General features: G+C 37.7%; 2 protein-coding genes across 4 annotated transcripts in view; both read left to right on the plus strand.

Moving 5' to 3' along the window:
• The first annotated feature begins 398 nt into the window (after window positions 1-398).
• Window positions 399-15,116, plus strand: nfx1 (nuclear transcription factor, X-box binding 1). 2 transcript variants are annotated; one of them, XM_079585891.1, is made up of 25 exons: window positions 399-464; window positions 800-895; window positions 1,428-2,357; window positions 2,962-3,123; window positions 3,565-3,648; window positions 3,790-3,895; window positions 4,187-4,258; window positions 4,348-4,487; window positions 4,591-4,690; window positions 5,399-5,616; window positions 6,276-6,373; window positions 6,460-6,490; window positions 6,997-7,079; window positions 7,166-7,274; window positions 7,403-7,522; window positions 8,212-8,291; window positions 8,460-8,690; window positions 9,129-9,202; window positions 9,386-9,484; window positions 9,819-9,860; window positions 10,482-10,577; window positions 11,011-11,077; window positions 11,173-11,318; window positions 11,504-11,608; window positions 14,055-15,116. In XM_079585891.1, exons 2-25 carry the CDS (start codon window positions 874-876, stop codon window positions 14,128-14,130), a joined length of 3,291 nt encoding a protein of 1,096 aa, XP_079442017.1. In that variant the 5' UTR covers window positions 399-464; window positions 800-873; the 3' UTR covers window positions 14,131-15,116. The 2 variants fall into 2 exon arrangements, with proteins under 2 accessions (XP_079442017.1, XP_079442018.1); XM_079585892.1 differs by lacking the exons at window positions 399-464; window positions 14,055-15,116 and adding an exon at window positions 12,469-14,048 and having other exon boundaries at window positions 639-895.
• A 4,713-nt stretch (window positions 15,117-19,829) lies between these two features.
• Window positions 19,830-27,297, plus strand: part of smarcd3b (SWI/SNF related BAF chromatin remodeling complex subunit D3b) — a 65,978-nt gene continuing 58,510 nt past the window's right edge. The window contains exon 1 of one of the 2 annotated variants that reach the window (XM_079585931.1): window positions 19,830-20,102. In XM_079585931.1, coding sequence (XP_079442057.1) covers window positions 20,091-20,102 — 12 coding nt within the window. In that variant the 5' untranslated portion in view covers window positions 19,830-20,090. The remainder of the gene's footprint in view (window positions 20,103-27,297) is intronic. The other variant, XM_079585929.1, reaches the window with a different exon arrangement.

Raw genomic sequence — 27,297 nt, forward strand, 5'->3', positions numbered from 1 at the left:
ATCAAAGATGGATATCGCGGGATTCACGGGATTCACGCTCGTGCACAGTGTTGCTAATAAACTGGATGTAATTTAAGTTCTGTTGCTTAAATATGAAAATAAATATAATGAACAAGACACCCAAATCACTTGTTAGGCTATATAATCCCATTCCAAATACGTGTTTATCAATCTTTTTTTTCTTTCTTTAATACATGTGTTTATATATATATATTTTAATTACATAATCACATAATCCATATAGAGATCGCACTGTCAGAGAGTTTGGGAATATTCACAGATCATTTATACACATAAAACATGATATCAGAGTTTTAATATCAAACATTTTAAAAGAGAACATTACATCATGGTTGTTTAAACCAATGATCATTAAGCTGTGTCGTCAGCAAGTCGTTTCCCATCATGCTTTTGATCCGCGCAGTCGGTGGAGAGCAACTGCGCGCGACTGCAGAATCCGACAGGTGTGCCTTGCGCTCGCGAGAGATTTTTGACATACGTCAGCATGACATCAGAGCCAGGCGGAACGCAGTCGGACACATTTCTAACCGGCATGCATCTCGCGGTGATCACCGGTGATCGGTTCTGCGCAGATTTTGCTCATCTCAAACAAGCCTATTTTCTTTTCCTTACGTGTCACAGAGTCATACGTCATAGCTGTGACGCTGCAGTCACATGTCTCTCTTTCAGCGACCTCTGTCTCTGATTGGACGAGCTGTTTCAGTACAACTAGCACCAACTCAGTCCAGTGTAGTTCCTAATATACCGGTATTCAATAACTGTGTCTCTTTTTTTATAGGCTTCTTGGTGTAATTATCACATACTCTGCAGTCCTGAGCAAATCTCGTCTAAACTGTCTTAAGTTCCGGCTGAATGGCTGAAGCCTGCGTTACAGGTAACGTAAGCGGTTATGGCTACTCATAACGGCTAGCTGTAGTGAAGTGTGTGTGTGTACGAATGTGTCGGTGAACTCAGACTTATGATCTCAGCAATATTATCTCAGTATTTGAGAAAAATAAAATAAAGAGATGTTTTGTAACAACTCAACGCGATTTATTTCACAGTTCAGATAATAATATTCAGTCATCGGCACATCACGTCACGTCCATAAGGTTTAACTTTAAGTGGAAGGAAGTTGGTTAACAAGTGAAAAGCACGAAAGAGTGTCAGTAAATTCATGAATCATATTTCTATCTGGTCGACACACTCGACAGACCTTCTAACACTATAGAGAAAAGCAGGTGACGTCTATTCTTTGGCATGTGACGTTACAGCATGTTGCAAAAAAGCTGTGTCAGTATCAGAGTGTAACGTTACATAATGTCCGGTGCTTACAAAGCATCCAGTCATGGCTATATAGATAATTCAATAGTAATAAAGTCAAAGGGCAGAAAATAATCCTGTCAACCTTTTGTCTTCACTTTTAGACACATCAAAGTTGAATCCAGAGTCTGCTGAGTTTGTACCGCAAGCTAAAACCAAGCAGCCCCACTCTAGAAGTTACAGGCAGCTGGACCACAGTCAGGACTGGAGGGCTCAACATGTTAGGCCTCATCATCACTTTAGACAGTTCAGTGCGACTGATAACAGTCAACATGAGTTTGAAAACCCTGTCAGCAATATATTACCCACTCCTGACCTTGCCATCAGAGGAGGCTTAAGAGGTAGAGGCAGAGGAAGACAAATAGGAGGACGAGTAGATGGTGGGCGCAATAATGATCGTCACCCTCAGAGTGAGAGATGGACAAAACGTGGAAGTAATGGTGACTGGTCAGGAAGAGGCCGTGGAGCTGGTGGTCCTCCTAAGCGACCCAACACGCCCACTTCTAACAGATCGACAGATGAGGAGAAGAAGGAAAGAACAACCGTGGAAGCAGATGCAAGTAAGTCTTACCAAGACAGCCGACGGAAGAAGCCCAATAAAGTAAGAGCTGATAGATCAATAAAGGAGCCTTTGCCCAGGGATAGGGAGGAGAACCAAGAAACCCAGGCTGCTGAAGGAGACACAAAACCTGCAGCAGTTCATGAACATCCAGAGCCTGAGCATAGGAACCTTAAGGGATGGAGAGGTGGAGACCGCCGCGTACAGTCAAGTTCCCAGAGGAAAGGACCGATGCCTAACCATGGGATTGAGGGTAACTGGAGAAAAAGAGAAGCTGTTCAGATCAGAGGAGAGGAGAGGAGAGGTGCAGAAGATGACAGTGAAAGACATGAGGAGTCCAACAGGAACCGAGAAGGTACGAGAGGGAAACGGCCACAACTGCAGAATCCAGTGCCAAGGAGAGGTGGAGGTCCTGAGCAAAGAACAGGACCGGTGAAATGCATGGAGCCTCCCAAAAGCAAAGAAACACAAACAGGTGATGTGCTTTAGGTCTGGAAGTTCACACACATACAATTTCTTGTTTTGTTGTTGCACCTTTACAAATGATTGTCACTTCTCAAGAACCTACAGCTACTGTACACCCTGATTGTAAATTCTTTGATCATTATGATCATTGATAATGTATGATAGTTAAAGGACAAGTTTGCTGATTTTCAACCAGCTTTGTTTGGTTGCAAAGTCAGTATTAGGCTATATGAAAATTAAATGTGCACTCCTTCATGCTACCTGTTGTCAGATCTACCCATTTATTTGACACAAAACATGTAGTTTTGCATCATTCGTTGGACTTGTGACAAGGGTTTCTGCATTCTGACAATCAGGTGGATGGAGGGGTGGTGCCCAGTGCATTATTGGTGTTGGAAGTTTTCCTACCTTTCTGGCAAAAGGGAATTCAAGAGCCATTTTTTTAGTCATTGAGCACAATACCACAATAAAAAAAAAATGCTTTATTAAAAAGCCCATCTGGCCAGCTGTGAATTATCCCTTTAATGATGGACAAATGAGTCAGACAGTTTTTCTGTCTCTTTTAATGACAAGCTTTTTAACATCTTCAACATTGTGTGTGTGTATTTATATAGGTTGTCTAATTGAGCAGCTTACAGAGGAAAAGTATGAGTGTATGGTCTGTTGTGAAGTTATCCGGGTTATGGCTCCGGTTTGGAGTTGTCAGAGCTGTTTCCACGTATTCCACCTCAACTGCATCAAGAAATGGGCTCGATCACCTGCATCTCAAGCTGAAGGTACGTTAACCGCCTTTCTCCTTGGATAGAGGACATTACCAAAGCTGTCATTAGAAGAGTCCAGCTTTGGATTGCATATGTGCATTGGCAGGATCACCCTGAAATATCTGCTTTTTAAAGCTATTTGAGTGCAAGAAGCAACATTTATGAAACGGTTTATGTCAGATTTTATTGTTTATTTCAAATATGTGATTTTGTTGAGAAATTTTGAGATTTCAGTATTTTCCCACTGAAAGTAGATATGTGTTGGTCCTGCATGCCTGTAATAGCTTCCTGGAGGCATTGCAAGTATGGACTTGGACTTACTATACTGGCAGGCTACTGTATACAGGATTTCTCAAAAAAAACAAGTGCCAAATACAGTGGGCTCCCTCAGCAGTGTCTGTTGTGCAACAGTAACCATAGTTTAATAACAAATTTAAAATGGTTTAATATTTACAGATGGCATTGGCACTGAAGGTTGGCGTTGTCCTGCATGCCAGCATGTGGCACTGAAAGCCCCAAATGTGTATACCTGCTTCTGTGGTAAGATTATTCTGTGTTCTGCACCTCACATGATGTTTTGTCTTGATCTTTCGAAATTTGTGAAATTATAATTTGGCTTTATTTTTTTAATGGATAATGCCGTGAAACTTCTTTTTATTCACCTTTCATTTTAATGAACAGGGAAGGTGACCAATCCTGAGTTTCAGCGCACTGAGATCCCTCATAGCTGTGGAGATATGTGTGGGAAAAAGAGGAGTGGAGCGGAATGCAATCACCCCTGTAACATGTAAGCACAAAACCATATATTAACGATGAACAGTGGACCTTTTTTGCCTGTGTACATTTGCCAACATTTCTCTCTGTGACCACTAAGAAACATGTGTAATGAATTTGAAACCAGATTAATTAATATACATACTGTCTCAAGAGTGATTACTCAACTATTTACTCAGACAACTCGATTACTTTTTAAATTGTTAGCACAGTTGTGATTTTGTCTATATTTATGATAAGTGTAATGACATGGGTCAATCAAGTGTTGACATTCTTGCATAAGATTTTCTCTTGTGCTTTGTAGCTTGTGCCATCCTGGGCCCTGCCCACAATGCCCTGCTTTTATCACCAAATCCTGCATTTGTGGGAGAATGAGGTACTATTAACTATTTCTAGTTAACTCTATATGAAATACTTTACCCAGAAATATGGAGGCAAAACAACAGCATTTTCTTGTGTGTGCAGTAAGCAGGTGCGTTGCAGTCAGGCAGGACCTTTGCTTTGTGAAGACATCTGTGGGGCTCTTCTGAACTGCTCAGAGCACTCCTGTTTCCAGGCGTGCCACTCAGGGCCATGCCAACCCTGCCGACTTCGTGTCCAGCAAGGTCAGTACAGTAGTCCTTGTGTCATTTTGTTGGTTTCAGAGTCTATACAGTAATCTAATTTTATACGTGGTAATCCTCCAGCAATGTATTTGTACCCTTTTAGCCTGCTTCTGTGGTGTGGTGTTCAGGGAGGTGGCATGTGGAACTGATCATGAGAAATTTGATGGATCAGGATATTTCTCCTGTTGCAAGCCATGTGGAAAGTATGTTGTACTAACGTAAAATCTCCTCGCTTACCAATGTATGACATAGGGGTTGTGTATACATTTTTTATTTCATGATAATGATATATATCACGATATAGTTGTTATTGTAATTTTAATAATATCATAATTCTTATCACCATTTTTTATATCATAAAAAAAACTACCGGTAATACTAGCCTAAAAAAACTCACAAGCTTCCTGAAGACAAGTAAACTGAGAAACCAAATTACAATAGATCAAAAACACAAATGAAATAGAAAACTACCTGGAAAAACTTCAAGCACTAGAAATACTACATAAAATGTATTAAGTCAAAATCAAATGTATATATATATATTAAAAAAAAACATGCATAGTCTTTACTTTGTAAATTAAACAAAGCACAGCAAAGCATCGTCACATGAGCGTAACCGCGATAGAGACGATAGTCCAAAATCTCTACCGGTTGACCCATTTCTACCAGTTAATCGTTTCTACCGTTATATATCACCCACCCCTAGTATGACATTAAATAATTTTACAACATTACTCTATGCAGAGCTTTGATATCAAACTTACCTTATGTTTTAGATTTTTTTTAAATAATGTGTTTCATTAATTATTTTTGACCTTTTGGTTATTTTCTAAAGACATTTGTATTCATTAATTTTGCATGCATTCTCAGTAAATGTTTGTGAGCTCTCATCTCTCAATCTGTTGCTCTAGAATGCATGACTGCCAGTCTCATCGCTGTCAGCAGCCATGCCACCCTGGGCAGTGCCAGCCGTGTGCACTCAGCCCCAAGCTGGTACGCAGTTGTTCGTGCGGACAGACTCCACTCTCTAAGCTTCTAGAGCTTGGCTACCCAGAGAGAAAGACCTGTACTGACCCCATCCCCTCCTGTGGCAAGACCTGCAACAAGCCTCTGCCATGTGGGGATGATGGTATGGGACAGTTTTTTGTGTACATGCATTGAACTGAAATATAAATTAGTTGTTAAAATTATTTTTCTGATCTCAGTCACTATGAAATGAAAATTGACAGATCGTGTTTTGTATGGAATATTGCAATGTTTATTATAAATGATCTAGGCATGTCATTATTTTTTTAATTAATGTGCCCTCGTAATCTTTAATCAAAAACATGAACTTCCCCTCACAAAAACGTCTCTTCTCTGATATGGAACCAATAATTTCTCCCCTCCAAATGACAATGATCAAATTAATGCCGATGGACAAAATCAAGTTCTGTTCTACATTTTTTTCTCGTTCCAGAAGCCGTTTCACTTCGATATACATCACAATAGGAAAGAAAAGGTTTTGAGAAACTTGTTTGGATTGAGCTAGCATAGTATTCTTGAGTCACACACATTTACCGTACATAGTTTATGACTTCGTTATAAGTGAACAAAGTCTACATTTTATTGTCATCTTTTTACTATATAGTGGTAGAATATTCATTTTTTTGCTAATTTCAAACTCAAGGGAAGACTGTCTCTACAGTTGGGAGTAAATACTTGACATTTTCATTGTACATTTTCATTTTCAAAAGCATGAAGTGTAACATTTTCAACACAAAACTTTTTATGTTTCTTTTGCTGTAGATTCTGTCCACTTGTGTGAAAAGCTCTGCCATGAGGACAGCTGTGGGCCATGCTCTTTGACATCTTCTATTAAATGCAGATGTGGCAGTAATAGCAAGGTTGGTCTGCTGTTGTACAGCTGCACAAAAGTCAGAGAAGTTCTGAAAACTGCAAATGTAATTCGTACTCTGTTTTTTCTTTATAGAAAGTTCCTTGTGCAGCGATTCAGAATGAAGGTAAGGCTTTCGGTGATTGTGATAACAGGGTGGTTATTTATGTAACTAACACTTTATTTAACACATTATGGGCCAGATTTACTAAACAGGGCAAATTAGCATGAAAGCGCAATTCTAAAAAAGCGCAGATGGTAGTGGAAAGTTCTGCGTGTGATCTACTGGTGACGTGCAAATTAAAGAACAAAGACACAGCCGGATAATTTCCATAATGACCAACGCAATCTATGAAGAGCAGCGCAAATAAGCGTCTGTAAATCACCTTGCGTGATTCATTTAAATACTCTTGTCCAATAAATTTTGCGTCTGAAAGGGAAACTCAGAAATAGCTGCCCATGCCTTTTCAGCTCTAATTTTTGACTGTAGTTTTTTTAACACCTAAAGAGGGTTTGCACTGGTGCAAGCTGTTAGTAAATCTGGCCCTATATGTACTATTCCAGAGTAGCAAATGTAATGCTAATGTACTGTACTCTATGTACTGTACTCTACTGTACTAATGTACTCTACAGAGGACATGGTGTTTACCTGTGAGAAACGCTGCATCAAGAAGCGCTCTTGCGGCAGGCACAAGTGTGGAGAGTTGTGTTGTGTGGTGAGTCTTTTATATTTTCATTAAAGTTTTATCTGGGTGCAATAATAACAAGACAGGTTTAAGTAAACATTCTCTGTCTTTATCAGGATATGGAGCATAAGTGCTCAATGATTTGTGGCTACAAGCTCAATTGCGGTCTACACCGATGTCAGGACCTTTGTCACCGTGGCAACTGCCAGCCTTGTTGGCAAACCAGTAAGCTTTACCACCAGGGTGACACCCGTGTATTGAATCTTTCGCTAAAGGGCCTGGCCTTCAAAAACATCTTGATGTATGTGTCCATCCATTTTCTTCATATCAGCATTGTGTGTGTTTATTCTAAGGCTTTGACGAGTTGGCATGCTTCTGTGGGGAGACTGTGCTCTTCCCGCCCATCCCTTGTGGAACCAGACCTCCTGAATGTAAAAACTTGTGTACCCGAAGTCATGATTGTGATCACCCAGGTACTCCTGCCTGCTCAGAAAATCATAGATATACTCAATAACAGATATATGTGAAGATAGATTTATACACATTTACTGTATATGGTTGATTATGAAAGTTGTTAGTCTGTACGTTCCTACCCTTGACATTTTTCAGTTCAGATACAATTGCAAAAATTAAAACATACTAAAATAAATGATGAACTGAATCGTAAACTTGAATTACTGTTGCATAAGGATGCATTTATTTGTTTAAAAATACTTCCTGATATATTTAAAAAATAATTACAATTATTTTAATAATTGTTTTCTATTTTAATATACTTTAAAATGCTATTTTTTCCTGTGATGGTAAGGCTGAATTTTCAGAGTCATTGCTCCAGTGTTCAGTGTCACATGATCCAATCAATATGCTGATTTGCTGCTCAAGAAACATTTCTTATTATTATCAATGTTGAAAACAGTTGTGCTGCCTAATCATTTTGTGGAAACCATGGTATTTTTTGTCAGGATTCTCTGATGAATAGAAAGTTGAGGCACAACATTTATTTTAGATATTTTGTAGCAATGTAAATCTTTACTTTCGATCAGCTTAATGTTCCCTTGCATAATGAAAGTATTATTTTCTTACTGACCCTAAACCTTTGTAAAGTAATATGAATTGTAAGGGTTGTGCAGCTAATGGTTTTGTTTATATGCTTTTCCCATAGTGTTCCATTCATGCCATAGTGATGAGAGATGTCCTCCCTGTACCTACCTCACTAAGAAGTGGTGCATGGGTAATCATGAGGTAAACATATGTGTTAAAACAAGCCAGTCTTCTCTTTTTTTAATATATTTTAAGCTTAGCATTTGAAAAGTGGGTAGTTTTAAATGCAATACTTTTCCTATCAAATCCTATTTAGCACTTTATTCAAGGAAAGTTCCAAATCATCAGCATTTTCACATTTCTCCCTAGCAAAGGAGTAGTATCCCATGCCACCTACAGGACATCTCATGTGGTTTAGTGTGCGAGAAGCTCTTACCTTGTACTTCTCATCGATGTAAGAGGATATGCCACCGTGGGGAATGCCAGGCAGATGGAGAGTGTAAGCAGCCATGCACTCATCCTAAACCTGGCTGTGGGCACCCCTGTGCTGCTCCCTGCCATCCAGGAATCCCCTGTCCAGCCAATATCTGCAGTGCCAAGGTACAGCCTCTCCCTCTTCCTAAATCTTCTCAGTTGGTTATTGATGGAACATGCAGTTATTGCTCAAAGCGGTCCTTTGTTTCCTCAGCCGTAGTGAGATCTGATTCCCTGATTCCTCAGCTGCAGGGTTCTTGTTGTCTGGCACATGCTCACCAGACAAACGTTATAGACTTTATAAAGTATTGGGATGAAGCAGTAAATTATGGGTTTCACATACATCTATTATAGTTCTTTGTTATAGCTTGTCGCGATTAATCTTCAAATTATTAGTTGTTTTCAAGTGTGGAAAAATGATCAGAAGTATTGCTCCTCAGCTATATATATTTTTTTTTTCCGTAAATGCTTTAATTTTCTGTACACAATTATTCTTTACCAAAAAAAGAATCAAAATGGTGAGCCTTACGTTATACTCACTTATTTCCTATTTTCAATCTCTAGGTGGCACTGCAGTGTGACTGTGGCCGCAAGAAAGAGACCATCCCTTGTGCTGATGCAGCCAGTTCCTACCAAAGGTTAAAACACGTCAAGCTATCAAAGCCTTCGTAGACATTTAGTGTAATTTAGTATAGTAGTGATACAGACTTAAGCCTTGTGTTGATAGTTTGGCTGAATCACCAGCAGTTTCTTTTCTTTCTTATGTCAAGCATTCTTGTTGATCAGAGGTCAAACACAATTTTCATCTCTGTATTCTGCAGATATGCAGCTATTGCTGTGGCCAGTAAGCTGTCAGATATGCAGCTGGGAGAGTCTGTTGATATTGGACAGCTCACAAAGAAGGAGCAGAAAAAGGCCAGGTATATTCTCAAACTAAAGCTTGCTAGACTGCTTGTTTTTATTAGTCGTCCAGAAGAGTAGTCTGTGAGTCAGTGTTTACCTTACGTGAATGACAGCATTAGTGATCTTTGCTGTTTCTGAAAAGTTTAAAGTTGAAGGAGGGCAGGGAACTTGACACTCACCAAGCACAAAATGCAAGTAAAAATTGTTTTTGGTGATTAAATACACATCCAGTTGCTGGTAACTTCATAAGGAACTCCATTTTAATAACTTTTACCTCAGAAGTTTGAAGTATGCTTTGTAATATGCTACAGTTGTGGAGTAACCTTTTTATTTGGACGTTCTCTTATTCAGATTGGAGTGTGATCAAGAGTGCGCTACACTGGAGAGGAACAGGTGAACTCAATGATGAAAAATGCTTTTTGAGGGCATGTTCACACTTGGCATGTTTGGTTCGATTAAAACAAACCCTGGTGTAATTGCTCTGTTAGTGCAAATATATGAACACAATATGGACCAAAGACATGTAAACAAACCAAAAACGGGACATGGCGTCACAAGATGCGACCCTAAAAAGAATAGAATGCTCAAAGAATACCTGTTTTTTCTCGTCATTGTTTCCCATCAAAGTTCGGTACATGCATCAGTGCCTGGTTGCATAAAGCACCTCAAGTGTTTTCTCAAGTATGAGACTTAAGGTGTGATTTCCCCTTAACTAAGGGAATGACTTCAGGGTGTTGCATATAATCCCTTAAACAGCGTGCACACTTAATTTGATCAATGTTTATAAATAAATACCTAAATTACAATTTGTTTATCATTTAAAGTGGCCGATCGTGTTTTGTTAGAAGACTTGGATTGAACCTGCTTTCACCGTGTACAATTAACCAAGCGACCTGAACTACAAGTGTGAACACACCCTTACACATCATCATTTCCCTCTATCTGTGTCTGTATATATTACTAGATGTGTCTATGTGGGTGCGCTGGTTTTGATGTTTTCTGTTTTGCCTCTAGACGGCTGGCTGAGGCCCTGCAGATTGATCTCACAGTGGATCCCTTCAACAAGTCAACATCTTCCAAATTTACTGACTCTCTCAAAGAGGATGCAAGGTGGTTCAAATTTTAAAATAGTGCAAGAATGCATCAACAGAATAAATCTATGGCATGACAGTATGAGACATCATGATGAAGACACCAACCATTTTACTGAAATACTTCTGTTCTGTTGCTGTCTTGCAGTTTGAGTCACTACACTTAATAAGTCCTATTACTTGCCAAATGCTTCAAAAGGATCCATGGTCCAAACATAGAAATTGAGATCATGTCCTTTTAAAATTAACAAATTATTTTTCTTTAAATAATGTCTCATGGCTCGTAGTAACTGTGCACTAAAGCATTGGCAGTTGAGTTTGGGTTCTTGTGCACATTTTGCTTTGCTTTGAAGTGTAGAATATACACACAAATGTTAAATGTTTAGTCTACTACAGAGCCAAGGGGGAAGGCCTGATCACTCACACTTAGGATTTTTTTTTTTTTAATACAGGAAAGATTTCAAGTTCGTCAGTGAAGTTGAGGAAGAGATTAAAAATTTAGTTGAATTGGCTAATAAGGTAAGATGTAGACTAATGATCACACCATGAATAGTTCTTTTAAAATCGACTATCCAAACATAATTTTTCAGAGCTGTAATTGTGTTTTTCCTCAGGGTAAACCATCTAAAAGGAGTCACTGTTTCCCACCTATGAAGCGTGAACACCGGAGAATTATCCATGAGCTAGCTGAGGCATATGGTGTGGAAAGCGTCAGCTATGACAGTGAACCCAAGCGTAATGTAGTGGTCACTGCTACCAGGTCAGCAAAAACTGTAAAATTTTAGAATAGGCTTTCAACTGTAATATTAAAAACTATTCTTTTGGTAAGCATAAAAGCAAACACAAGTAAGCTTTGAGGATGACATATGCCCTGTCAGTAGCACTGGGTACTCTTGAACATGATTGTTCTATACAGTTGTTCTTTACAGTATGTTGTGTTTTCAGGGGGAAATCAGCATGTCCTAACACTACTCTGGCTGCTTTGATTGAAAGGGAAACTGTTACCAGAGCCCCTCCTCCCATTGCCCACATCAAACAACACAACAGCAAGTACGTTCACACACACTTCTGTTTAAAAAATTTTACGATTTGTTTTATTGTTTTTGAAAGAGGTCTCTTATGTTTACCAAGGCTGCATTTATTTGATCAAAAATACAGTAAAATAGTAATAAAATATATCAATTTAAAATTTGAGTTTTCTATTTTAATATATTTTAAAAGTATAACTTATTCCTGTGATGCAAAGCTGAATTTTCAGTGTCACATGATCCTTAAAGGGGTCATCGGATGCCCATTTTCCACAAGTTGGTATGATTCTTTAGGGTCTTCATGTAAAGTTTGTAACGTACTTTGGTTAAAATTCCTCAATGGTTGTGTTGTGTAAAACAACACCCTTTTTACCTCCTCAAAAACAGCTCTGTTTACAGCGACCCGTTTCGGTGCATGTCTCTTTAAATGATAAGCAACTGCTCACCCCACCCCTCTCTACCATGGGCAAGTCGACACCAGACAGGTAAAGTGCTGCCTTGGCTGACAGTATACAAATGGCTGAGGGCAGAAATATGCTAATACGGGACAGTGGTTGTGGGCGGAGCATTAGCAATATGATGTCAAATTGCTCAGAAAATCCAACCGGCTTGATTGAGTGTTTAGGCTTTTTGAGGAAAAAAAATAAAGGAGTGAATGGATTTTTTTATTTTTTTTTCATTATATGGTGGTTGTCAACACACTGCAAAGACACATTTATATGCAAACACCATATAAAAGTGAAATTTGCATCCGAAGACCCCTTTAAGAAATCATTCTAATATGCTGATTTGCTGCTCAAGAAACATGCCTTATTATTATCAATGTTGAAAACAGTTATGCTGCCTAATATTTTTGTGGAAATGTGATCCTTTTTTTTTCAGAATCTATGATGAATAGAAGGTTCCAAACAAGAGAATTTATTTTAAATAGAAAATGTTTGTAACATTATAAATGTCTTTACTGATCCATGTTATGCGTTAGGGCTGCACGATATATCATTACCATCGATACCGCGAGGTGCACATCCGCGATAGTCACAACGCAGGATGTGCGATGTCAAGTTTAGGGATCGTAATTGATTTTTTACTGTTCGGAACGCATGTGATTTGTGGATTAATTGCAAAGTTTAACGATCATAGAGTGAAAGTTTATCACTTGCATATGTTTTTAAATGCTGTCAGTTAAAACATCAAGAGCAAGAAGACCGGAACTTGGGCGCTGCAGACACCACAGTCTCTTTCTCTGAATTTTTTTTTTTTTAGATTGAACGGACATGTGCATGGTAAATTAAGTCAAAATGTCTGTTTCCCCTAGCCTGGCAAGCCAGACTTACATCAAGATGTTTAGTCTGGCAACTCTCCATAGACGCGGCTCAATCCGAGGGGCGGGATAAACGGTTGTCACTCAAAATCCCTCTGCACGCAATAGGATAGCGCTACAACCAACCAGAGCAACGAAGAAGGTGACGTAGTCGGAGTGGTAAAGATCCGGTCCAGTAAAACTCCGAACACTTCTTCCTTTTTTAAGAATGACTTAAGTGCCGTTCTTTGCTCTTTTCTTAAAGAAAAACTTAACTCCAAGTCCTCCAGAGTCGCGGCCAAAGCCGGTTCGAAAGACCACTGTTCTCCAACCGCAGCCGCCATTCTTTGTTTTCAAGTGGCAGCCGTCGCAACTCTGTCGTCATATGTTAAGCCCGCCCCCGCCTACTCTATACAAGACGTGATTGGCCTGACCCAATTTAGGTTTTTGCAGCTAGAAGGTCTATGGAGAGTTGCTAGACTGCCCTGGCTGCAAAATACATTTTGCTGCCGCTAGGGTGCATCTAGATTTCTAGGCTATGTTTCCCCAAGTATCTACGTAAACACCGTAGGTTATGTGTTGTAAACAATATGCTTATCATTATATTGGATCTATGCATTCGACTTAAAATGACAGCAGCCTAATATACCCGCAGCTGTTTGTCACCACCAATGTTAATCAAACAACAAAACAGAAAACCACTTTTGTAGCCTTAAAGATAAATTGTTTTAATTAATTATTTAATTTATAACGTGAAAACTATGCAGTGTTAATTTGCATTTGATTATTCAATGTCTGTACCTGAATACATTTAGATTTACCTGAAAAACATAAAGCATATATCGAAATATACATCGCTGAAAAAACAAAATATCACAATGTCAGTTTTTTTCCAATATCGGGCAGCCCTACTATGCATCGTTGTTCATTTTAAGTATCACACAAATCTTATTTTCCCCAAACATTTGAACGGTTGTGTATATGATTACTCTATAAGGCCCTATCGTAAATTATCAAATTATAGTATGACAAAGAAAATTATGATTATTTATATGAGCTATTGATACTGTTATTTCCGATTTAATTTTCTTTATCAATGTAATGGGAATGGTTTTGTTGTGTAAAATGTATCATAACTAATAAAGTTATTTATTCACATTTGTTTCAGGGCTGACAATAGTAACGCTTGGATGAAACCATCTAAAGAGGAGGCCACAATTGATTATTTTGATGTGCAGGATTGATTTGGAATTTTTAATAGTCACTGTAATAACAATCACAAAATAAAACTGTCCAAAGTCCATAGACTTCTTTTCACTATAGCGTCACAGTTCTGAACACAAAGAAAGTGAGAATCTACAGCTGTGATTTATGGACATGTTTGTTAGGTTTACCAAAGAGCAAACATAGGAGTTTCTGTGCACAAGTTAAAAACAAATAAAAATTCTTGAGTGTATTTGAAGGTTTGGTGGTGATGCATTACAATTAATTTGTGAGATGTAATCAGATTACTTTTTTCAAGTAATTAATAAATGCATTACCTATATATAAACACACACACACACACACATATATATATATATATTATTGCAGTTTGTGTAATATTCTGAATTTGCATTTCACTGTTTTTATTCATTTTGAGGAATACTGAATCTGTTTTTGTGCAAGTGAGATGAGTAAATGCTTTCTCACTTTTAGTCTTGAACTGCAATACCCATCATGATCAATTCAATTAAAAATTCAGAATATTATGAAAACTGCAATAATTGACAGCTAATACAAATATACTTGTATTTAATCTCACTTTATTAGCCAATGTCTTCGCTGCTGACCTTCGATGATCTGATTCACCCAAACAAATAAGCAAAAATAGTTTGAACTGCTCTCTTTACAGATGTGAATTGGCATTTCCTTCACCCCGAGGCTTATTCATTTCACTTTTGATATGAAAGGGCCTTTACATTTGCCATTATAAAACAAACTAGCTAACCTAGCCCAGATGAGAAAAAGTAACGTAAAGGTAATGTAATGCATTGCTTTTCATAAAAAGTAACTAAGTGAAGCAATTAGTTACTTTTTTAGGGAATACAATGACTAAGAGTGAATGTTAATGAAGCAAAGTTAGACATCAGCATCAGGAAGATTGCTGGAAGAATCTCATTTTACCGTACCTTGTTAAAGAAGGTGAAAATAACTGCATCGAAGCCTCAATAAAAACTTCTGAAAGCACAAATTTCTGTAGTTCATGTGACTTAAGTGTGAAATTTACGTGTGAGCCACGAACCAGCTCCTTGGTTGTGTGAAAAGTGTATGACAAGCCGTTTTAACTTTTATGCATTTCCAGAATATTAATTCTTGATATCATCAATTCAATTTTCACTAGTTAAAATGATAGCTATTGATATCAGGAATTCAATTTCCACTAGTAACAATGCTAATTATTGATATCAACAATTGAATTTCAACTAGTAAAAACTTTAATTCTTGATATCTGTAATCGTATTTTCACTAGTGAAATGTCACCATAGGCTGCCATTCAAAATCAGTTGTTGATATCAAAAATGTATTTAGTATTTCCAATTTCACATATCTGAAATACAATAGTAAATATGGCAGGCCATTTTAACATTTAACAGCTAGACTGGATATGTGTTGCAGATATCTGTAATTCAGTTTTGCCTATAGTCAAAAAGGACATTTCAGATATCCGCAACTACATTCTTCCTATCCATAATTGTCATTTCAGATATCCTCAAAGACATTCTTCCTAGGACAAATGAGAGTTGCAGATATGCACTATTTGAATTACGGATATCTGCAACTGAATTTTAGATATCTGTAATTCCAGTTTGAGATATCTACAACTCTTCAACTGTGAGTGACGGAATCAAAAACAAAAATCAGAAAATCACATTGTATGATCAGACGGTCTTCGGTCATTTATGACCGGAAAATTTTCTGTTTTGAATTTCTAAAAATCACAGCTTCATCGGAATGTTATGAAACTTGGTGACTTTTATGGCATTAGGTATGTGAATACAAAAAAAATTTGAGGTCATGATCCGAGCATGTTAAGTGGTCGTGAAAAAAATAGTCACACTTGTGGTCTTCGGTCAAAAATGACCGACCCATAGGAAATTAATGGGAAATTTACAAAAATTAAAAAATTCTCCGCATTTTTGTGTGTACAATCCACAAATCGGACACAATCCTAAAAAAAAGTACACCGCAGGAAAGGGGGGAAACTCTACAACATCAAGAGTGCAAAACAGACACACCCACCCACACACACACACATACAAACACACTTTTAGACACATACACACCAATAAATTCAGATTACAAAAAATATGTTTTGAATTTTTAAAAATCACAGCTTCATCGGAATGTTACGAAACTTGGTGACGTTTATGGCATCATGTATGTGAACACACAAAAAAATTGAGGTCATGATCCGAGCATGTTAAGTGGTCATAAAAAAAATAGTTACACTTGTGGTCTTTGGTCAAAAATGACCCCCATAGGAAATGAATGGGAAATTGACAAAAACACAAAAATTCACCCAAAAATTTTTTTTTACATTTTTTTTAAGTACACAGCATTGAAGGGGTGACACTCTAAAACATCTAGAGAAAAAAAAAATAAAAAAAAAATTTTTCATATTTTTTTTTATTTTTTTTATATATATTAAAAAAATATATATTTATATTTATATTAAACATCATTATATCACTAAGCCATGATGACATATTAGGTGGATTGTGTGATTTCCACTCTAGGATAATTTTTCTAGGCTTTCTAACACAATGTTTAGGTTTGACTAATCATAATGCAAAAACTAACACTTTAAATCACTATTTCTAAAAAAAAAATATATAAAACTTGATAAGAAATAGTTTTTGAGATTGTTTAAATATATATTCAAATCCACAAAAAAAAAAAAAAAAGTAAATGTGTCCATTAAACAGCTGGAGAAGTCACATGCCTCTCCATAGAGTGCTGTTTATGCCATCTAGTGGTTACAACATGGTTCTACGCTTTCTCTCCATACTCTCACCAGATGGCGCTAATCTGCTTCAACCATTTTTTTTTGAAGGCCTAGACTCTATATTAAACTAAAATACTGCATTAAAAAAAAAAAAAAAAAAAAAAAAAATTAAAAAAATGTGTATTATTTTCAATGGCAAAAATAGACCATAAATATTGCATAAATATTAATAAATTCAATCAAATTCTCTCAAAATACAAAATTAAAAAGAAAAAATATTATAGAACAAAAATAAATTGCATTGGTTTTACTGGGATGGAGGAAATTGAATTTTTAGGTGTCCGGTCACTTCTGACCGGGAAGGCCCAGGAGGTGACTCCGAAACGAAGACCGTCTGAGGGTTAAGTAATTTGCATTTTATTGCATGACATAAGTATTTGATACATCAGAAAAGCAGAACTTAAAGGTTGGGTAGGTAAGAAGTGTCTAAAGAACTTTTTTTTCAAATTGGCTTAAACTGTGTTTATATACCAATACATAATTAAAATGTAAGTACTTTGAAAAAGAGGTGGGAGTGAATGGAATTAATGAGCTGTGTTTATTGAAGATTAAATACACTAGAGTCACTCAGTTTTTTATACTCTCTATTTCAGAGTATTTGCATTTTAATTATGTATTGGTATATAAAGACAGTTTAAACAAATTTGAATAAAAGTTTTTTTAGACAATTCTGACCTACCCTTTAATATTTGGTACAGAAACCTTTGTTTGCAATTACAGAGATCATACTTTTCCTGTAGTTCTTGACCAGGTTTGCACACACTGCAGTGCAGCGGGGATTTTGGCCCACTCCTCCACATACCTTCTCCAGATCCTTCAGGTTTCGGGGCTGTTGCTGGGCAATACGGACTTTCAGCTCCCTCCAAAGATTTTCTATTGGGTTCAGGTCTGGAGACTGGCTAGGTCCCCCTTGAGATGCTTCTTACGGATGTGATTCGGGTCGTTGTCATGCTGGAAGACCCAGCCACGACCCATCTTCAATGCTCTTACTGAGGGAAGGAGGTTGTTGGCCAAGATCTCGCGATACATGGCCCCATCCTTCCTCCCCTCAATACGGTGCAGTCGTCCTGTCCCCTTTGCAGAAAAGCATCCCCAAAGAATGATGTTTCCACCTCCATGCTTCACGGTTGGGATGTTGTTCTTGGGGTTGTACTCATCCTTCTTCTTCCTCCAAACACGGCGAGTGGAGTTTAGACCAAAAAGCTCTATTTTTGTCTCATCAGGCCACATGACCTTCTCCCATTCCTCCTCTGGATCATCCAGATGGTCATTGGCAAACTTCAGACGGGCCTGGACATGCGCTGGCTTGAGCAGGGGGACCTTGCATGCGCTGCAGGATTTTAATCCATGACAGCGTAGTGTGTTACTAATTGTTTTCTTTGAGACTTCACTTCAGGTCATTGACCAGGTCCTGCCGTGTAGTTCTGGGCTTATCCCTCGCCTTCCTCATGATCATTGATGCCCCACAAGGTGAGATCTGGGTCAGGGAGATTGACCGTCATCTTGAACTTCTTACATTTTCTAATAGTTGCGCCAACAGTTGTTGCCTTCTCACCAAGCTGCTTGCCTAGCCCATCCCAGACTTGTGCAGGTCTAGAATTTTATCCCTGATGTCCTTACACAGCTCTCTGGTCTTGGCCATTGTGGAGAGGTTGGAGTCTGTTTGATTGAGTGTGTGGACAGGTGTCTTTTATACAGGTAACGCGTTCAAACATGTGCAGTTAATACAGGTTATGAGTGGAGGGCTTCTTAAGAAAAACAAACAGGTCTGTGAGAGCCGGAATTCTTACTGGTTGATAGGTGATCAAATACTTATGACATGCAATAAAATGCAAATGAATTATTTAAAAATCATACAATGTGATTTTCTAGATTTTGTTTTAGATTCCGTCTCTCACAGTTAAAGAGAACCTATGATAAAAATGACAGACCTCTACCTGCTTTGTAAGTAGGAAAACCTGCAAAATCGGCAGTGTATCAAATACTTGTTCTCCCCACTGTATCTTGAATATAAGTTTTGACTAGGCAAAATGACGTTGCAGATATATGTATGCAAATTAGGTCTGCATCCCACTTTAGGCGGGAGCAGAGCGTGTTGTTGTTGTTCAAATCATCAAATCACATACCAACTGTTAACTTGTAATTAGCACTGATTATAGCACCATGTTGGAGCAGCCAGAGGGCGAAGGAGTTTTTAATCGTCTTTTAATGCTGTTAGCTACTGTTTCAACCTGAAATCAATACCTATACGGGCTATCATGGCTTTTTCTATGAAAAAAAACAAAAACGAATCTGAACTAAGAACTTTTTATCTCATCTAAGGCAGTATTACAGTCCAAGAGGAAGATCATAGCCTCATCTATTCTGATTATTTTGTCATAATTTCGGTTTCGGAGTATTAACAGAAGTTAATGTTATGCACTTCCATGGCAAAAATAACATGCATGTTAGCATCTTTATTAAAGTGAATTAGTGTGACTCTCTCTCACGCATAAATCTTACGGCAATTCTAAGCATGAGGTTTTTTTCGATTACAGCCAACTATCTTTCTGCTTCTTCGACTGAATTCAATTATTGATATCAAAATGTAATTGTTTATATCAAGAATCCATATCCTGAAAATGAATAAAAGTTAAAACGGCTTTCCGTTTATAAAGTGATCTTTATAAATTTGTTAAATCTTTACTGCTGCCATCTCTAGTTGTGCTTATTATATTAGTTGCTTATTATACTAGGCCTATTCGACAAAATTCCCCACTGTATTCCGTGACCCGTCAGCACGTGAGAGAGTGACTAACTGTAACGGCAAGCAGGGACTCGGGGAGAAGAAGCGTGCAATTTGATGACGCTCCCTTCAAACCCACCACTTTTATTCGAAGCCGCGCTTGCGCATGCGCCTCAGCGCTCACCGTCTCTGGCTGCATCCCCCCTGCACCCCCCCCCCCCCCCTCCCTCCCTCTCTCTCTTTCTCTTTTTCTCTCTCTCTCTCTCCACACTGACTGTCCAGTCACTCCAGCACCGAGCAACAGGGAGTGTGTGTATGCTTCTGCTTTAAGCTATAAAGAACTTCATCTCCATCGCTCCGGACACACACCCGCTTCTTCATCTGTCGTCCGCTGCTCTTTAGCGACCAACCGGCCACAGTAACCATCTGCCATGGAGAGGAAGGTAGGACATTTAGAGGAACATCATAAGAATGTCATCTGCTCCATAAAGCACTTATTAAACAACAGTGTTTAATGTCTGCGGTCTGTTGCCGTCCTGATGGTGTATAATCCGCCCATCTCATCACAGGCAGTCAGATTAGTGCGCATGGGAGTTTTCCGACTGGATCTAGTTTATTTGGCAATGTAAAAAAAACAGATAGGCTACTATTTGAAGCCATACAGTACACCCGCGCACACACACTCATACACACTGGTGCACGTGTTAATTCTGTCTTCTCCATCACTGGTCATCAGTACGGATGGAGGGTCCGTCATGTTCATAATGCTGACTTTAGTGCGAGGTTCATAGCAGCCCGGATATGTTGAGACCTCAGATGCCCCTTTGTACGATATAAGAGCCGAATTATCTCTCAACTTGTTGGGATTGAAAGTGTTACTAGCAACATAAAGATGCCTTGCCTCAGGATTCACTTTAATAGTCAATGTGAAGGCAGTTTGTTTGTCTATAAGTATGTTTATGTAGGTGGATTGATCTTAGAAATAACTAAAGCATTTTTGCGATGCTTACAGAGGCTGTAACCACTATTTTGTTCTTCACCAAGTTATTTTTGTGTTATTTTTAAGCTCCAGTCTTTTTCTCTGTAAAGGTTTCTGCAGTGATGGGAAAATTGGAAATGTCAGGGACTTTAAAACTGAAGTCATAGATTGGAAAGGCATTGAAATATATTTATTGAATAGGCTATAACACCATTTTCTACTTTCTAATAATATAAATAGAAATCTTAAAATCTTTTTCTACTGTCAGAAACAATTGGAATAATTATGTGGCTACTGCTATATATTAGGCTTCATTGTTATAATGAATCATAATATTTGTAATTTCACCTGGTGCTGTTACATGTAGTATGTCCTTACTGTTATTGGCCAAAGTGATAATCAAATATTAACACGATGCTAAATGTGTCAGGGGTTTGTTCCACAAGGAAGCAAGTAGAGGATCCATTAGCAGCAGCCAAACTTTATTAAACTAAATAATCCCCACAAAACCCCCACTCAGGCACAGAAGAAAAAAAACAGGAGCAACACAAACTAACCTTAACCTTGAAGACACCGGACAAGAACTAAACTGAACAGAGGGTTTAATGCTGCCTTCACATGCTTTTAGAAATTTCCTGAAATCGTAATTTTGAGCTTGTCGCATTCAAGTGCTTTGCTGTCGGAAAGAACAGGAATCGTGGAGGACACCAGGTTTATTCTTGCCTATCTATTGGGCAAATCTTATTAAAGCCAAAATGATATTTACCGTCCCATTCATTCACCACACTATCTACATCAGCTTGTTGACGATTCTGGAATTTCGGTCAAATGCAGGCTATATTTGCTGTGTATAAAACATACAATATGCTTCAAATGTTTGTTCATGTTTGTAAATATGCTAAATACAACACAAGGCAAAAAACTAATAGGCTTAAAGGGATAGTTCACCCAAAAATGAAAATTCTGTCATCATTTACTCACCTTCAAGTTGTTTCAAACCTGTATGAGTTTCTGTCTTCTGTTGAACACAAAAGAAGATATTTTGAAGAATGTTGGTGACCAGACAGTTGGACCCCATTGACTTCCATAGTAGGAAAAAAAGATACTATGGAAGTCAATGGGGTCCATCAACTGTCTGGTCACCAACATTCTTCAAAATATATTTTTTCTGTGTTCAACAGAAGAAAGAAACTCATACAGGGTTAAAACAACTTGAAGGTGAGTAAATGATGACATAATTTTCATTTTTGGGTGAACTATCCCTTTAATAGCTGTCACAGCAGCAATTGTTCTCCTCTCGGCCATGTTTAAAGTTTGTGGCCCGCCCATTTCGGAAACTTGTGTTTCAAAATAATCCTTCCATGGGCATTCATGTTACATTTAGGTAACTCTTATTTACGATAATTACGACAGCATGTGAAGGCAGCTTGGATATACAGAGACTAAATAAAAGGGCATTATTTGAGGGGACAGCCATTTGTAGTGGTATCTGAAACCATAGTGGACGTTATTGAGTGCACTCATTCAATCCCATATTGCACCGCATAACAAGTGTACAGCTGATGTACGCTCAATGGCTGTCCGAATTCACTCACTCGTTTTTGTTCACTCCTTCAAGTGAACTGTATTAGTGGACTAACATAGGTAATACTGAATGGTTTAGGGCAGTGGTTCCCAACCTTTTTCCTTGGGGCCCCCCCTATGTACATATTTAACAATCCGTGGACATATGCATGTATATATTTAATATTTTTATTTATATATAAATTATTTATATTTATATATAATATAAATTATGTATAAATGTATATACAGTATATACATGCAAAAAAAATTAATTAATACATGCATATGCGTGTATTTATATACAAAATAATTATACACAGTTCACACATATATTATGCAAACTCAAACTTTTATTTTGGATGCAATTAATTTTTTTCCCAGCACTAATCCAAGGTTTATTTTATTTCAGATGATTAACATTTGAGGGCAGCAATTGTATTCATAATGTAAAAATAAAACCGACGTAATTTTACTTGAAGGCATTATAGCCTACTATTCCTGCCAAACTTTCATGGTTGCAGTTAGTGTTACTACAGTAAATCCATGGTGAATGTTGCAGATCTGGACACTGGATAGTTCATTCACGGCACAATGTTTCTTCCTGGTTTCCATGCGCTGTTTGATCCGTTAATAACGGAGAAATGTGAATGTTTCTCTCTAGATCTCGCAGCGATGTTATTACTTCTGTGGCAAATTCAAATGCTTTCTTTACTGGATCTCTTATTAGCGCTGTGTAGTAACAGCGTCGCATGATCACGATCGGCTCGCGCTGCACTGATAAACGGTGATAAACGGTCCGTCAACCACACAATAACGAGCAGTTTCGTTCCGCTTGCATTATGTTTGCCATTTGATGTTGGGCGCTGTTGTGGTCGCGCCGGCGTCTCTTACATTAGGAGCACGCTTGCCACGCGCAACGCGCCTACATTTGAAATAACGAAATTGTAATTGAAATCGGCATTGTTAGCATATGATTTTTTTTAAACTTTGAAAAAATATTTGTATATAAAATTATTAGTAGAACATTTTATGCATCTTTATTCACCTCAAAGCATCCGCTCCCGCGCCCCCCCTGTGAACTCTGGCGCCCCCCTGAGGGGGGCGCGGACCCCAGGTTGGGAACCAATGGTTTAGGGGACCATTTTGGATTTGTCTAGAGCAGGGGTGGGGAACGTGAGTCCTGGAGAGTCACAGCCCTGCAGAGTTTAGTTCCAACCCTAATCAAACACACCTGAACCAGCTAATCAATGTCTTTAGGATCATTAAAGGATAATTCCGGTATTTAACACCTTGAGTCTATATTGTAGTTTGTTTTGGATGAACAAGAGTGGTGGACAACATTTTTTTGACAATGGTTCCTCTCTCGAGTTTTTTGACTATAAAAGAATTGGCCATGGACCCATTTAACATTGGAGTCAATGGGCATGTCCGAAAATGTCATTAAAACAACCTTTAACATTAGTTTTCAAAACTGTGCAACTCACCGAGTGATTAGTGATGTTAGTTGATGTTCCAGAAACAAAAAGTGTTGCGAAATACAGTTTCTGTCGTGTTTTATTCGTCATTTTGTAAAATCCCATTGAATTCTGTTGAAGGACTGAGTGCTCGTTAATATAAATGCGCTACCGGAAACGGAAAGGGGGCTGTTTACATTTGGTTGATGTAGTCTTTTTGCTCGCTTCCGTTTCTCATAAGGCTAGCGAGCAGAGCAACTGTGCTCCGGGAGAGTAAGCGAAATAAACAAATAAAACCTTGAAAATATTGAAAGACGTGACCACTGACCAGTGCAATATGAAGTTGAACTGTGTTCGACCGTGAGTGTCCCGCGAGACATAAACATCGGTTATCGCCATCAAGTGGTCGGGAGTGTGCTAACGCTTCAGATTCAAATATTGAGCGGAAGTTACACGGTTGTGAAGTGTCTGAAAAAATAGTTCCACTATAGCAAAATAAACGGATTGGAATCATATATTGCGACGATATATTGTTTATAATCATCAACGAACACCACTAACCACTCGGTGAGTTAACAGTTTTGTAAACGAACATTATTGGCTGTTTTAATGACATTTTCGGACATGCCCATTGACTCCAATGTTAAATGGGTCCATGGCCAATTCTATTATAGTCAAAAACTCGAGAGAGGAACCATTGTCAAAAAAATGTTGTCCACCACTCTTGTTCATCCAAAACAAACTACAATATAGACTCAAGGTGTTAAATACTGGAATCATCCTTTAAGGCTACAATCAGGTGAGTTTTTTTCAGGGTTGGAGCTAAACTCTGCAGGGCTGTGGCTCTCCAGGACCGACGTTCCCCACCTCTGGTCTAGAGTCTGAACAAGATGATTAACTACACACAGCTGAGACACTTGAGCACTAATCAAAAACCATAGCAACCAATGAAGAGAGGGAACACAGGAGCCAATGAAACCAAAACACAGGGAAACAGGGTAAAACTAACTAAACATTTAAAACATTACAGAATATGTTACAATATGCAGCACATATTACGATTGTGCAGTAAGTGTTATAACTCCTATGTAAACTTGCAACCCAGTGCTTTCTGGTTGTGAGTTTTTCTCCCTAAGTGATCTGAAATATACAAACACATTTTATTAGGGCCAGAGTACCGATGGTTCAAGGATGGTTCTTGGCATTGAATGCATTCTGCTTTCCAGTCTTTGGTAACCTATTAAGATGTGCTACTTTCCTCTTCCCCAACAGGACTGATATTATAATACTCTAACATTATTTAGTGGTTTATAATATAATATATGAGTGTAGTGACCCTGACGTCAATATCATACAAAAACAAAAAGAGCTGGAAGTTTACGGGCAGTTTCTCTTGTAGGTCATTATAATGCCACGAGAGAAGTGTTATTTTATATGACCACATATTATAATATGGCATAGATTTATAAAAGGTCTGTTTTCCTGTAGCATATCTTATGTTCTGTTGTCGTCTTGTATATATTGTGACAAATCATTTGTGATCTTAGCATTGCCTTGTTGCCTTTCCCTCCCTAATTTCGTTCCCCTCCTATATCCATCGGGTTCCTGAGGGAATCACCAGAAAAACTAATTAAGAGTATTCAGTAGTTGTGCTATACACACGCTTTTTTTCTGTGTTGAGATGCAAGCAGCTGGAATTCTCTGTAACTGCTGCATCACTTCTGCTTGGTTGCACTGCTGGAACGCACACCGCCACTGACTGTACTGTAGATAGACAAAGTAGATAGGTGGACAAAGTACACAACTTCCTAACTTGAGTAAAAGTACAGATACTACTGGTCAAATATTACTCAGTTACAAGTAAAAGTTGTAAAGACTGGTTTTTACTTAAGTAAAAGTACAGAAGTAAAAAAAAAAAGTAAAAGTAAATGCATTGATTTTATTATTGTTGTATGTAATACTTACAGTACCTTATGCCTCTGAATCTATGCATGCCTACCTACCCTCATCAATGTTAAAAAAAATTCTAGAACACCGTTCTAGTAGTGGGATAATTAAATGTGAGATTGAATAAGTGCACTCAATAATGTCCACAATACTTACAACACCTAAATGGCCGTTCTCCCAAATAGTGCCCTATTTAAAGTTTTTTGGCTTTTAATATGTTAGCCTTATTGACTGTTATCTATAATCTAGTGTGCTCCAAAACAATGACAAAATTCGCATTTAGAAGACCAAAAACCCAACGTTAAAAATTTAAATCAGGTTGATGTCAGAATCCAAAGCCAGATTGACATTAATCTCCAACGTTGGACAGACGTTATATTGTGGTTGGAAACCCAACATCAGTCGGGTTCTGATGTCATCCCGACTTTAATTTCCAACCAAAATGCAACCCCTGCAACCAAAATCATCCCCTGACTGACGTTACTACTTTCTACTCAAGGACCTTGACAGAATTAGTGGAGTAAAAAAAGTACGATATTTGTCTTTCAAATGTATTGAAGATAAAGTAAAACGTTTCCAGAAAAAATTATGCTCAAGTAAAGTACAGATACTCAAAATTGTACTTAAGATCATTACTAAAATAAATTATACTTTGTTACTGTCCACCTCTGCATTTTATGTTGATTGTCTTTTGTGCCTGTGGGCATTATTACATGTTAATACGGTCATTATATTTGATCCCTTCATTCTAACTTTTGCCTTAACTAACTGTTAAAATAAGTTAAATTAAAAAAATATGATTTTACTACTTAATCGGGATCATAATGGGTATTTTTATATGTAGCATAAATAACATTCAGAAACTTTATTTGAAATGAATAAGGATCAATAAATAAATATTGATACAAGAAAAACCCATAAGAAATTACATTTATTTATTATGACTGATTTTATTTGACATGCACAACACGGACTGATGCACACAGTGGTGCACTGTTTAGGACGGGTTCGTGTTGATGAGCCACTAACAAAATAATAATCTATTCACAGATTCTGTCTTAAAATGTAAGTGTGTAAATGTCAGCATTATCATATATGTCTAAAGAATTGTAGTCTGTTGGGTAAAACAAAAGCTTATTGATGCAGTTCAGTCAGTCTGCTATTTTATTCCAACCGTTACTCCTTGGAGGCTCCCATAAATATTTAGTTTATACGTAGAGATATATTTCAATGATATGTAAAAATATTTAGTAGTGTGTAAGTTGTTACTTAGTGTCCATTTACGTCAAACTAGGCTAAATTGTAACTAACCCACAGCTGGTGCAACCTGCCTTTGTAGCAGGCCTCTAAACTGTTTTACCATAAACAGTTAAAAACACAAGTTCGAATATACAATGTCAGATATCAATGCCTTTCTTTTAAAATAAAATCACAATCTTCCGTGAAAAGCATCTCATAAAGATTATTTAAAATAAACAATACAATTGGAAGTTATAAAATAGAATACTTTCTCAAATGTTTGGAACTGTTATTTCAGGCATTTATAAAAACAGAAAGTTGGCATTGTTCAAACCCTAAAGAGTTTGAATCTCTGAAAGCACAGATTGTTCTTTAGAGGATGAAAATGAATGATCAGCAGTGAACCATGACGATACCAGAAAAGTAGTCCATATGACTTGTTTTCAAAAGCCA

The sequence above is a fragment of the Phoxinus phoxinus genome, assembly GCF_949152265.1.
Source record: "Phoxinus phoxinus genome assembly, chromosome: 2".
Taxonomy (NCBI): domain Eukaryota; kingdom Metazoa; phylum Chordata; class Actinopteri; order Cypriniformes; family Leuciscidae; genus Phoxinus; species Phoxinus phoxinus.